General features: G+C 41.2%; 1 protein-coding gene across 3 annotated transcripts in view; it reads right to left on the bottom strand.

The window, feature by feature from the left end:
- Nucleotides 1–13,361, bottom strand: part of spty2d1 (SPT2 chromatin protein domain containing 1) — a 34,534-nt gene that overhangs the window by 15,386 nt on the left and 5,787 nt on the right. Inside the window, exons 3-6 of one of the 3 annotated variants that reach the window (XR_004562286.1) lie at nt 12,279–13,361; nt 4,969–5,128; nt 4,409–4,486; nt 4,128–4,279 (exon numbers count right to left, since the gene is read on the bottom strand). The exon at nt 12,279–13,361 is cut by the window's right edge and continues 672 nt beyond it. Coding sequence is in view for 2 of the 3 variants with exons in the window: in XM_034176873.1 (XP_034032764.1) it covers nt 4,189–4,279; nt 4,409–4,486; nt 4,969–5,128; nt 12,279–13,361 (1,412 nt within the window). In the remaining variant the exon portion in view is untranslated. The other 2 variants (XM_034176873.1, XM_034176874.1) reach the window with 2 other exon arrangements.

The following is a 13,361-nucleotide window of genomic DNA, read 5'->3' as shown; positions in this document are numbered from 1 at the left end:
ATTTACAGAAAGTGTGCAATAATTCTTTAAACAAAATTAGACAGGTACATGGAAATCATCAGGGGTGCCCAAACCTTTGCATACAACTGTATCTATTATTTCTTTCATCACATATATACACTGACTATGTCATATGTAGCAGGATGAAGTGATTGGCCTTGGTGACTTTCAGCTGGTGTCAGGTTCCAGCCAATCTCTGCACGAGAATGCAGTATAATGGTGAGCAGAGAGCATCTGCCGGTCTCTCACGCTGGCTGGAGGAGTAGGCTCACCTCACGGTCTAGTGCCTTTCACTTCTGCGTTCCTGTGGTGACAGGTAGGGTCAGTAGTGGCTGCAATTTTCTGCATGTTATCTGTTAAGCAGTGTTGCCACAGTTACTTTGAAAAAGTAATCCAATTACTGATTACTCCTTGAAAAAGTAACTTAGTTACTTTACTGATTACTCAGTTGTAAAAGTAACTAAGTTAGATTACTAGTTACTTTTTTAGTTACTTTCCCCAGCTGTCGACAACAACCCTCTGCCACCTCAACATGACAATGATACTTGTTTTGCCAAAACTCGCTTTATAGTCACCCTTTCTTGACTTCAATGAAAATACTTGTTTTATAAAAAGTAAAATAAAGACCTCTTTCTTGATCTCATATTTAACTGTTGACAGCACTGTAACAGTAAAACTTGCAATTTCCAGCCTACATTGTTTATAAATGTAACTATTAAATTCTTTCTAACATTTTTTCTAACATTTAAATTCTCTATAAACATTTTACTTGTCGAAATGATTATTATAAGTAGTATTAGTAGTTGTAGTAAAAAAAAAAAAAAGGCTTCAAAACTGGACCTTTAATCTAGGGGTGTTGTGAGGGGGGCACATCCCTGCCCCACGCCCCCATTCCATCTGGATTCGCCCCTGCTTTGGCGTTTGAGCACAAAGAATGGATAACATTTATTTATGCCGAAAACATGACCAGATTTACAGGTAAGAAAGTTTTATTGCGTTTTCACATCATGTGGTCCTCAGAAAGAGAGTTTAGGTGCATTTGAGTGGAAAACAGTGTTAGTTGTTGACGCGTCGCGGAGGATCAGCTGTTTTTAACGACCAGATACGGAGCGGCTCATCTCAGAATTCTAAATAAAAGAGGAAAAAACATAAAAATGTCTTTGTAAAGCTCAGTGGAGGTGTGCTGTTGTCACCGTGCTTTAAGAGGTGAGGACGAGCTGCTGCAGAAAACCGCGGATGAAAAACTCACAGCTCGCTTTTTCAGTCGAACCCCGACGGACCAAGTTTAATGCTGCTATCGACCCACAATGCAAAAATAATAGTAACGCACAGTGACTTGGAGAAGTAACTTTAACCCGATTACTGATTTGGAAAGATTAACGCGTTAGATTAGTCGTTACTAAAAAAAAAAGTGGTCAGATTAGAGTAACGCGTTATCGACATCACTGCTAAGAGCTTATTGTATTTCATCTCACAGAAATTCATGTGAGCGTGATTGCTGGCTCCGCTCCACGTACTGACCGGTATGTAGGTGGTGGCTTTGGCTTCCTGTCTGGGCCATTTGTGTGTACTTATGGTCGGTTGTTTGAATTGTAGGATTGAATGGCTGTGCGGTGACTGATCGCTGGAGGAAACCACTGCTGCTGTTCTGTCCTGGCTGCTTTGTCATGTGCAGGTTGCCCTGCATTATTTTGTCCAGGCTGTTTGAGTCTGTGGGGTTTGTTGTATTTCATTCGTGTTCATCAGATTGACTGCTGTGCCTGTGGCGACCCCTTCTGTGCTGACCTGGCTCCTGCTGGGAAGTGGATCAGCCACCTGGAGCCTGAGGAGTTGCTGAGTTTGAGTGTCAATGTTTATAAGATGAATTAATTGCTGTGTTTCATTTGTGTCAATATCAAATAGTGCAACGTGTTTTAGTACTAATAAAAATAATAAAATCTATTTTGTACTTTTGGGAACCACTTTGTCTTTCTCTGGTTTAAGAGTTCCCTGGGTGAAATTCTCAGGGTGGTGTCAGAAGTAGGATTCATCATTATCATAAGTGGCCTGCCATTTTGGCGTTATCAGCAGGATACATTGTCACCTTATCACCATCATTTGTTAATGTTCATCTCTTCACACTTTGCTACATTTGGTGTCAGAAGTGGGATTGCAAATTGGAAGCGCAGAGAAAGCAGCCATGTTTATATCAGAGGGTGCATGGCACCACAGCCCTCCATTTTCAAATTAGTCGACTTTTACAACATTCAAAAGCGCGTAATACAAGTCACTTCTGAGACTAGAATACAGAAGGAATACGTACGCACACTGTCTACAGTATGTTACATTACCAAGAGCTATATCATATAAATTGTGTACCAGTTGTAAAAAACAAATTTAACAATAAATCAGTCACAACTGATTAGCTAGCTGAAGCTAACTAGAACTGAAACATATCAAAAAGTTCATAAAAGTTTCACTCAGCTTGAATATTGCAACAGATGTTTTAGATTATCTATTAAAATGTCTCACCTCACAAAAAGCTACATTATTCTAGGTGTTTGTAATAAAATACCGGTATTCCAAATAGACACAGCAACAACACAACAGTGAGTGGCTCCACACTGTATGGTGGGAGGCTACGAGAGCGAGTCACTAGGCTCAGCCTCCATCACTCAAAGTAAACACATTCACAAATATATAAAATTTTATGCATTATAAATTTTAAACTAATGTCAGAACTCCTGTACAGTTGTCATGGAGGACACTAGCGCTGGAGTCCAAAACCAATTTTGTAACAGGCTGTAAACATGTTTATTTCTGCTCTAAAATTTGACATTTTAAAATGGGCTTCTGTGGGAATGTGCTGTTTTTGAGTGGCCAGTAAAGAACTGTACTTCCGAGGTGGGATCAAGTGTTGTCGTTTGGACCCTCCCCATCACCCCATGGTCACATGAAGACATGACACAGAGGTAGTAACATGACCAGCTGCCATTCATTTTCACTCCATGTGGACATTAACAGCAGCAAGAGTAAAGTTGTTGCCATGCCGCCACATTTTTGGGGCCAAAATAGATGCAAAAATCTATTTTAAGCAAATACTGAGCAATGCGATACAGCAGCTGTCAACCTGGGTGAAGACTGTGTGATGTATGTTAGGTGGGTACATTTATTTAGAATGAAGTTCATGTAAAACAAGCCTCAGGACAAACATACCTTCTGTTTTTTTTATACACACACTTGACTGTTTTTAAAGGCATCAAGAAATTAAGATGTGTAAAAGCCCAAAGGGTGAAAGACAGTCCAATGTGTGGACAGCACCTGTCCAAAATGCAGCTTTACCACAAAACTTAATCATTCCTCAACAAACTGTATAGAATACTTTTTAACCATTTTATTTATTTAAACTTAAACAATTGTAATATGTAGCAAGATTACCAAATGGAAAAAAGATTCAACCAACTTTTTTTTTTTTTTTTTAAAGAGAAGCCTCAGTTTATAAAAAGCCACTTATTGACATTTTAGGTTTGGCCACTGCTAATGCCAACAAGCCCGGCATTTATCACCAGAGTGCACTTTTATCCATTAGTTTAAAAAAAAAAAAAAAAAGTCAACTGTTTTGGAGGTAGCTTCAAACGGACAGTCAGGGAACTGCAACTTTTTGTATTTTTGGGAGGGCCTCAAATGACCACTTGGATCAGACCAGCAAAAATTTTGCATGACAAACGTCCTCTCCCACTTTAGAAAGCCAGCTAGAGGGATAAAAATTGCACCCAGGAAAACAATGCCATCTGGAACAGTTACTTGTTAAGCTGTTATATTTGAACTAATTTTAAACACAAAATAGTATATTCGCAACACAATATCAAGAAATGTTGACTTCCTTTAATTTTTAAAAAAAAATTAAACTCAAGCTGTACAAGACAGGTTCTGTTTTATGAGCTTAAGATTGTCATACACTTCTCAGTTGATGACGTTAAAAATACACAAGCAAATAAAAGCTACAACCCAAACGTTTGTGTCAAACCTCAGAGTACTCTGCCCAATTCACACCCACACAAACATGGGGCGCAGATGTCGAGGAATAAGTCGTTTCTGCAGGACTTTTCCCATTCGTTGAAGGTGGCAATGATTTTGTCTCCCATTTTTTTCCTCGTACAAAAGAAGAAAGGTTTAAAACAGATTCAGTCATTGAGACAAAGGCGGGTTTCAGTTCCTTTTTGTCTTCTTTGCTCGTCTTTTCATCTCCTCTTCCTCTTTTCTCTCCTCCTCCAGATCTTCTTGCACAGCTAATCTCAAGCTAAACACAAAGAACAGGAATAAAAAAAAAAATTGCTGTTATCTGACTGTCGCAATGACGAAAAGTCCTTGGAATACAAAGTACAGATGAGAAGTAAATAATAAAAGGTCCCAGCTTTGCTCGTCTTACCTCCGGGCTTCTTCTTTCTGCACGTCTTTCCAGCTGCTCTCCATGAACTTAAGTGCATAGTCACTTTCATCTTTGTATCTGAGAACGAACACACGGTGAAGTCAATACTGATGTCGCTCTATGACTACCCTCAAATCACCTGTGCCCAAAATCCATCATGTCTGTTAACACAATTGTGCGATGATGTTCAGAATATGAGAGGGCTTTGATGGAGCAATCAGGAATAAGACAAGTCAATGCAGAGAGATTTATTGTTTTGTCTGAAGCAGATGAGATCCATCTGGAGAAGTCGGTGATACAGCGTGCAGTGTACCCACCAAGTCTTCTGTTCCCCCAATTCCCAGAGACTCATTTTAAGGGCCTCAGCCATAACAGAAGAAGAGTCATAACACAGATATGGTCTTTAGCTAGTCAGGGCCATGACTGGATGTTTAGTCGGAAATTGGAGAAACACAAAGCGTTATGTCAACAAGACAGGAGGATGGCCCTGAGCAGGGCACATCCTGCACTACAGACATGAGAAAAGCGTAATTTTTTTTCTCCACAATGCCAACACATACCTCGTTCGATCATAACCGAAGATTTCCTTAATGTGTTTGGAAATCTCATGTTGCGGTTCACCTTCGTCGTCGATAAAATCATCTAGCTCAGAGTCGTATTCATCTTCTTCATCCTCATACTTCCTCTTGTACGCAGAGGTAATCGGTGGCAACACTGGACCTGAGAGACAAACTTAGAAGCTGGTTAACAGGCTGCATACTCACGTCAAAAGCAATTTGACCACATGTACATTTTTATGCTTCTCACAGTGACTGGTGCACTTCTGGAATTGCTCTGCACACTTGAGGGCCTTTTTCCTGCTATTAGCATTAAAACAAGCTCTTCACTGACAATCGACTTGACTTACTAGAAAGTCTGGAAAATCCCACAGTTCCCCTTTTCCATGGTTTAGGTTAAGGCTTGTGGCAATGCTTATGGTTTAAATCTGTTGTAAAATACACTCCAGTCCCAGTTTGGTTCAAGTTTTGAAAGTGGTATGTGACCATTTTCAGAATCGCACACTTGTGGAAATGTTGCACACTATTTTGGAATTTGAACCATTCTGGAACTGGAGTATATTTTTCAACAAACTGTGGGTGATGGTGATCAACACTTCTGCAAGTGTTCCACATTATTAGAATTCCAATGTGGTTCAAGTCCTCGTGTAGTTTTCATCCTGATAATAAGGAAAGTGAACCATATGGTAAAAAAAAACAAAAAAAAAACAAACAATGACGATTAGTTATTCTTTGGAACGGCGAGAGGGGGCACAGTGGGGAAGAGATGAAACTTTTTGGAGAAAGAGAGCTATCTGAAACAAATACACACTTGCTGTAGTCTGGAAGAAGCCTGCGAGAAAGCCAGGTGTGCTCGGCAATTAATGTGTGCAATAATTTTGACTTTCAATTTTGTAACAAATTTTGTAAACAATTTTGTAACAACCCGAGGAGTGTGGTTTTCATCCTGGTCGTGGCACACTGGACCAGCTCTACATGCTCCATCGGGTGCTCGAGGGTTCATGGGAGTACGGGGTCCAGTAGTAAGTCAAACCTGTTTCCAGTGCACGTTGGCCTCCGCCAGGGCTGCCCTTTGTCACCGGTTCTGTTCATTATTTTTATGGACAGAATTTCTGGGTGCAGCCAGGGTGTAGAGGGGGTCTGGTTTGGGAACCACAGAATCTCGTCTCTGCTGTTTGCGGATGATGTGGTTCTGTTGGCTTCGTCAAATCAGGACCTTCAGCGTGCACTGGGGCGGTTTGCAGCCGAGTGTGAAGCGTCTGGGATGAAAATCAGCACCTCCAAATGCGAGGCCATGGTTCTCGACCGGAAAAAGGTGCTTTGCCCTCTTCAGGTCGGTGGAGTGTCCTTGCCTCAAGTGGAGTTTAAGTATCTCGGGGTCTTGCTCACGAGTGAGGGACGAATGGAGCGTGAGATCGATAGATGGATCGGTGCAGCATCTGCACTGATGCGGTCGCTGTATCGGACCGTCATGGTGAAGAGAGAGCTGACTGGGGGGGGGGCAAAGCTCTCGATTTACCGATCGATCTACGTTCCGATCCCCACCTATGGTCATGAGATTTGGCTCATGACGAAAGAACGAGATCGCGAGTACAAGCTCCCAAGTGACCGCGCTCCCTTAGAGATAGGGTCAGGAGCTCGGTCACTCGGGAGGAGCTCGGAGTCGAGCCGCTGCTCCTCCACGTTGAAAGGAGTCAGTTGAGGTGGCTCGGGCATCTTTTCCGGATGCCCCCTGGACGCCTCGCTGGAGAGGTGTTCCGGGCACATCCCATTGGGAGGAGGCCCCGGGGAAGACCCAGGACACGCTGGAGGGACTACATGTCTCGGCTGGCTTGGGAACGCCTTGGGGTTCCCCGGAGGAGCTGGGGGCAGTGTGTGTGGATCGGGAGGTCTGGGCGGCTTTGCTTGAGCTGCTGCCCCCGCGACCCGACTCCAGATAAAGCGGAAGAAAATGGATGGATGGAAGGTTAAAGTTACATAAAAAAAATGTTATCTTCTAAATGCAATCATAAGTAATAAAACAAAGTCACGGAATATAAAATTACCATATTTTCCGGGGTACAAGTTGTGTGTTTTTTGTTTGTTTGTTTACTAGTTTGAGAGGTCCTGTGCGACTTATACACCAAAAAGCCATGATTAACAACCACAAATTTTCATTACAGTGAAAACAAGAAACATGCCGCCTTTCTTGTTTGAAATAAACGAGAAGTAGAAACTTCCTAACAGGGTTCAAATACTTTCAGCATGCGAATAAACCCAAGTCAGGTCACACTTAAAGCATTCGTTATATGAGCAATCGTGACGTTACTAGTAATGAGTGTTCCTTGAAAGGGAAAGAAAAAAAAAAAAAAAACCCTGGAAATGTTTGCGACGTTACAAGGCCCATAGGGCTGTAGCACCTTAAAATTTATTCCTGGTGTAACTGTCGCACTTAAAATAGTCTTCCAGCTGAAGAACAACGTTTCCATTCATGATTTACCTTGTAATTTTAACATAATGTGGCTGTTTTCATGCTGTGCTCAGAACTCTTTGAAGCTCAGAAAGACCAGGCATTAAAAAGCTATTTCTGTAAAAAGTGTGTTCATGAGGTCACGTTGGACACAAATATATTAATACTGGTTGCTGACAGAGGTTGTCTAACTCTGTTTGTCACACAAATCCATTGTTCCAGCTTCGCCATCTGTTGATATAGCGCAGCATATTGCTAACATTAACCACTTGCATTCTTTGATGAATTTCCACTGGAGCAACACCTTCTGCTGTCATGAACTCAATCACAGCATGGTGCTTAAAACGCAGTGACGAGCTTCCTTCACAGGGTTCCAGTCTTGCCACAATAACCATAACAAGTTGCCGCTGAGATTGTAGAGGGAAGCTACAGAATGCATTAAATCCTGTTTTGCGCCAGTGCTGGCAACTTGACAAAAAAGGAGATGGGGGCATTACATGTCATTCAACCCTCGTACAAACACCTGAAATGTCCAAAAGGATCTTCTAAGACGTCCCTGGTGCAATATTCAAGCTGAGTGAAATTCTCCTGGGCCCGTATCCACAAAGCAGCCTAAGGCTAAAAAAGCTCCTAGAGATGTTATTCTAAAAAAGTCTTAGAATTCCTCAAATTCTTAGACATTGCTTAGAATATGCCCTCGATAAGATGAAAGTTGAAAGCAAAGCACCTTAGGCCTTAAGACAGCTCCTAAGGTGCCATACTGGTAAGAGTAGTGAGGAGGACTTTTAAGAAGCCCAAGAGTGTCTTAAGCAGACAAGACACAGAGGAAGCAGAGACATTCTCCATATGGAGAATGACAGTGAGTCAGTAACATGCTACCGGCTGGTCTATGCAATTATTTTATGTTAATTTACTGTCTTAATGTATTTATAAATTGTTTAGGTTGTTATAATATTCACACATTATTTTTATTATTACTTCCATTTTCTCATTTATTTTTTTAATCGACCACAATGGAAATAAGTGTTTTCACTTTCTTGTGTCATCCATGTAATTTTAAATTATATTATGTACTTATATAATAAACTCACACACTTACATACTAAACTCACACACACTTTTAGTATGTAGTTAATCGCCATATGAATGAGATGTTCAAACATCTTCAAGCTGTTTAACAATTCCTTTTGTGGTGAACTGTGTGGAATAATGAAAGACAAGCGAGGGCTTTTGCCTTTTTGGCACTCTGCCACTAGGGGCGCTCTTATTTTTCAGATAAAACAACACGGAAGGCATCAAACATGATACAATTTTCACTTATGGTGACAACATGGTGACACGTAACTCACAAAACCAATTGAACTACAAAAACACAATAAATCAACAACACTAACAGCTTTTTTAAACTAACATGTGCCACAATAACATTTAAAACCCCAAAACTCCCATAATGCATTGCAGCACAAAAATTTACAGGTTTAGCGACCTGCCAGCGATCGCTCCAATTTAATTTTGTTGAGCATCATCATCTTGACACTAAATTATTTTCACAATTACGTATTTCTTAATGCAGTTCAGGTAATATGATCAGTTGATTTTAATGTTCATGCAGAGTGCATTTATTTTTATTTCCCTTCCTTTTTTGTGACAACGAATCACAGCCCTTACAAGACATACCTAGCAACAAGGTCAAACCTGCCTCCTCACTAAGATAGGGGTTTCTGTCAACTCTTTGCCCAGAGTTGCTCTCAAACACCTCTTGGGTCTCTCTGAGGCTGGAAGTCCTTGCCAGGATAGGTTAGGCTAAGTTAAGAGCACCCTGAGAGGGCTTTGACATGCACTGAGGATACAGGCCCTGGTATTTAATGTTGTACGCTAACGGCCTTAGCAATTTTAGCAGCTGTGGGTAGCTAGTTCTCTTAGGACCCATTAATGCATGGTTACTGAGAAAATCAGTGGCTCATAACTTTTAATGTCCACACTAAAAGTAAATCACTAGGAGAAGCACCATGCAGTCCCTAAAAATATGATTTAATAAACAGAACCGAGGTTAGCCTGTTAGCTTAAGCGGTTCAGACTCGAAGACAGGGGTGTGTTCAGGGTTCTTTTATCACCCACAGCAAACCAAGCTCCACCCTTTCATGCATTAGTGAGTTTATTGTGAATCAGTTCACCTGCTGCTGTCAACATGGCAACACTCAGTTGTGGGCTTCATATTTGCTGTTGGAAATCCCACAGACATCATGCAGGCTTTGTCCAGTCCATATACAGGCTGTAGTAAAGAGTAACTGATAAATGTCGCAGTGAGCTGGTTTATACTGAGTCACCTTTTTTTAGTCAGACCAGCGACATACGGTGAGGTCGATGACAGTTGAGGTCACTGAGCTGGACCACTGTCATTTACTTCTGGAAACATTCCATATTCAAAAGTAATTCCCAAACATAAGTCTGTGCTGTGTCTGTTCCACATGTGATAATCAATAGTTAATTACTAAAGTGTGTATCTCTGGAAAATGAAATATCAAATGAATCGACGATTCTAAATGACAGAAATATTGATGGATTGTGCTTTATTTTTGGTGCCATATGCCTTGAAAAATTAAGTCAAATGTGGAAATTAGCTTTATTTTATCTGCTAGAGATAAACACTCACAGATTTGAACCTGACAGAAGTTGACATCATGTGAGACTTTATACTTCAGTGACATTATCTGTACGAATGAGAAAACTGGAATTATTCGTAGCTCAAAATTGATGTTTCTTGTGGATTTTGATGGTGAATATGATAAAATGGTGAACAGGTGTGGGGTCTTCATAACCACTCGTGGTGTTTATTTTACAGTTTTCCCTCAGACAAGCTTTTTTTTAAAGGAGAAGTGGAAGGGTTTTGTACATGCCTGCTGGAGAGAGTGGAGAAAATTGCAGCCGACCACAGAGTAAAAAATGTGCCAGGTATAGATATGCCAGGCCTGTCTGTGGCGCTCTAACATCCGCAGAAAAAAACAAAAACAAATAAACAGAAGACTAGAGCATGCCCATATACCAAAAGCTAATCAATTTAGCACTAGAAACTACAACTTCCCAATGCCACACTCAGAGTAAAATAAAGCCTTTTAAGAGAAAGAGGGTCCACGCTTATTTGAAATAGACTGCCATTTAAAGCGAAGCAATGTATTTATGTATTAAAAAAAAAAAAAAAAAACCCACACGGTTTGGTCCTCTGGCTGCTATCCACTCTACATGCACTTAAGTCAATCAAATTTATTCAAAAACTGCCTTTATGCGGATTTGATCACAGTTTTCATCGACAGGGTGCAGAGCGGATTTATGAATGTGGCTTTTGTGGAAAAGCTGCACTCCAGAGCCCAGTTTTTCACAGGCTGTGCTCACGTTCACATGCAGCCTGACTGACTGAGGATTACACCGACCGCTTGTGCTTATGGTGTGGTGTGTCAGGGGAGTGCTGAGCTCCTGACACTGGGAAAGATCCAAACTTGTAAAGATGTGAAAAAAATAGTTACCCAGGAAAACAGAAAGGGATACACTAAATCTGACAATCTGCGTGGTGGCACAGTGACATTGTGCCATTGTTTAGGGAGAGCCCTGGACACTATTGATGATGTTTAAAAATGTAAAAGTACTTTTTATCCGATTAATCAATTAAATAATTGCTAGAATACTCTATTTCAAAAATAATCTATAGCTGCAGCCCTAATACAGTGCGCGTTTCAAAATTATTTAGACATATTTGATGTGGGTTTTTTTTTTTAATGCATAAAGCAACCCAGATTTATGTACTGGTGTAGGTCCAAGTATGAAACCAAGTGACCGCAGTGGAGCGACCTTCAGATAGCTAAAAGTTGGTCCCCAAAGGTTACACAATGATTATGGTTAAAATGGTGATTAATCTGTCATGCATTTTTCTGATAAACTGGCTGAATTTACTTTTATCAGCTTCATCAAATTATTTATAATCTGGTATATAATTATTTAAAAGATAAGACTGACTGGAGTGAGATGTTCATTTTAAATGATGAAACAGAAAATTTCTATCTAGCAGACACCCTGTAGAGAGGCTCAAATAAAATCCAGTATGTCATCTGGTCGCAAAACAGAGGTGCCCCAAATAACCATCTTCTTCTCACCTTACTAAAGACATAGCATTGAGCAGGAAAGAAGAAAAAAAAGTTCTTTATTCATAAAGTGTTTTTAAGTGGAATACCAGACATTTGAATAAAAATGGACTACATGCGCACACACACACACATCAACACTACCCAATCTACAACCTGTTCAGTGGCTTAAGAAGCAGTTTATTCACAGTCTGTGCCTAGTGTAGTAACATTAATTAGCTCATTAGCTGTGCTCCTTAACGCTGTGTGTGCTTTATAAATAAATCATGCAGCGATTAAATTTATTTTGTGTCTGGTTGCATGAAGTGGTAAATGTGAAATACTCTGACCTCATTTAACATTTTATAGATGGAAACATTTTAGCATATTCTCATGTACTGATCAAAATTGTATTTAAAGATTTTGGTTGGGCCCAGATTATTTACAGATTTTAATGTGCGCCCGGGTGTTCTTAAATTCAGGAATAGCTGTATTAATTCATCAAGACAGAGTCTGCCCTCATATTTGTGCAAATGTACCTCAACAGCATCTCAAAAAGCAAAAAAAAAAAAAAAAAAAAATTAGTGGACGTCACTGTATCCCGCTGCATACCTCCATAGTCATGCTGCTTGAAGCATACAAGATGATTTCTAACACTGCTTTGGAAAATGCTGCAAAGAGAACTATTACAGTGTTATACTGAAGATCAATATCACACAAAGTTTTTTTTAACTATTATTTTTTATTCTTACCTGGTGGTCTATTCATTGGTCTGTTTTGCATTCCTGGTCTTGGTGGTACACCAGGTCTCTGCTGCATGCCCTCACGTGGTATTGGCCCTTGTCTGGCTCCATAAACATTCTTGGATGAAATGGTCTCCGAAACCACAGTGCACTTGGATCTCCCGGGTCCTGATCCAATACTTCCAGACATTTGTCCAGCAGCTGCTCCTCCGCCACCACCAGACATTCGTCCGGCAGCTGGTCTCCCACCACCACCAGGCTGTACGGGAGCTTGGCCCCTGCCACCGCCAGGCCGTCCAGCAGCTGGTCCCCCGCCACCACCAGGGTGTCTGGGAGATGCTCCCCCGCCACCGCCAGGCCGTCTGGGAAATTGTACCCCATCACTACCAGGACGTCCAGGTAATCGTACTCCATCATCAGTTCGTACCCAGTCACGACCAGTTTGTCGAGATTCATTCCCAGTAAGTTGTGCCCCAACATTTCCAGAGTGACGCTGCTGAGTAGTCCCAACAGTTCTTGCCTGTGAAGATCCATTAGGTTTTGACTGAACCATGCCTGTCGGTCTTGCCTGAGGATTACAACCTGGCTTGACTGAAGTGTCAAGCGAAGGTCTTGATGCACTGCAACTTGATTTTATATTGGAATTAATTCCTGGTCTAAGGGGTTCATCCTTTCTTGGCCTATTGCCTCCATCTGAAGGTCCTTGCTTCAATAAACTACCTTGAACAGACTTGGACTGAAATCCCTGGTGAGATTTCTGGGCTGACACAGATGTTCCAGGAAGCCTCATCCCAGGAAGAGCTGCAGATCTTCCTTGAGGTACACTCTGTTTTTTTAGGCCAAGGTCACTTGACGGGGTGGATCTGTGGCTAAATGAGGGCTTGGAGCCCTCTTGTTTGGATGACCCTGGAAGGAATGCTGCTTTTGAAGAGATTTTATCATTTGTAGCACCGGAAGAGTTTGACATATGTATCTTGGATCTGTCTCTATCACCATGCGGTGTCTTTGGTTTAGAAGCCCGAGTAGAAGACTGCCCTTTATCACTCTTTGGTGTCAAGTGTGACTTCTTTTCTGAAAAAGTAAGGGGACTGG

Source organism: Thalassophryne amazonica, chromosome 8, assembly GCF_902500255.1.
Source record: "Thalassophryne amazonica chromosome 8, fThaAma1.1, whole genome shotgun sequence".
Classification (NCBI taxonomy): domain Eukaryota; kingdom Metazoa; phylum Chordata; class Actinopteri; order Batrachoidiformes; family Batrachoididae; genus Thalassophryne; species Thalassophryne amazonica.
Note: the sequence above shows the minus strand (reverse complement) of the source record. Positions and strands in the feature narration are given on the sequence as shown.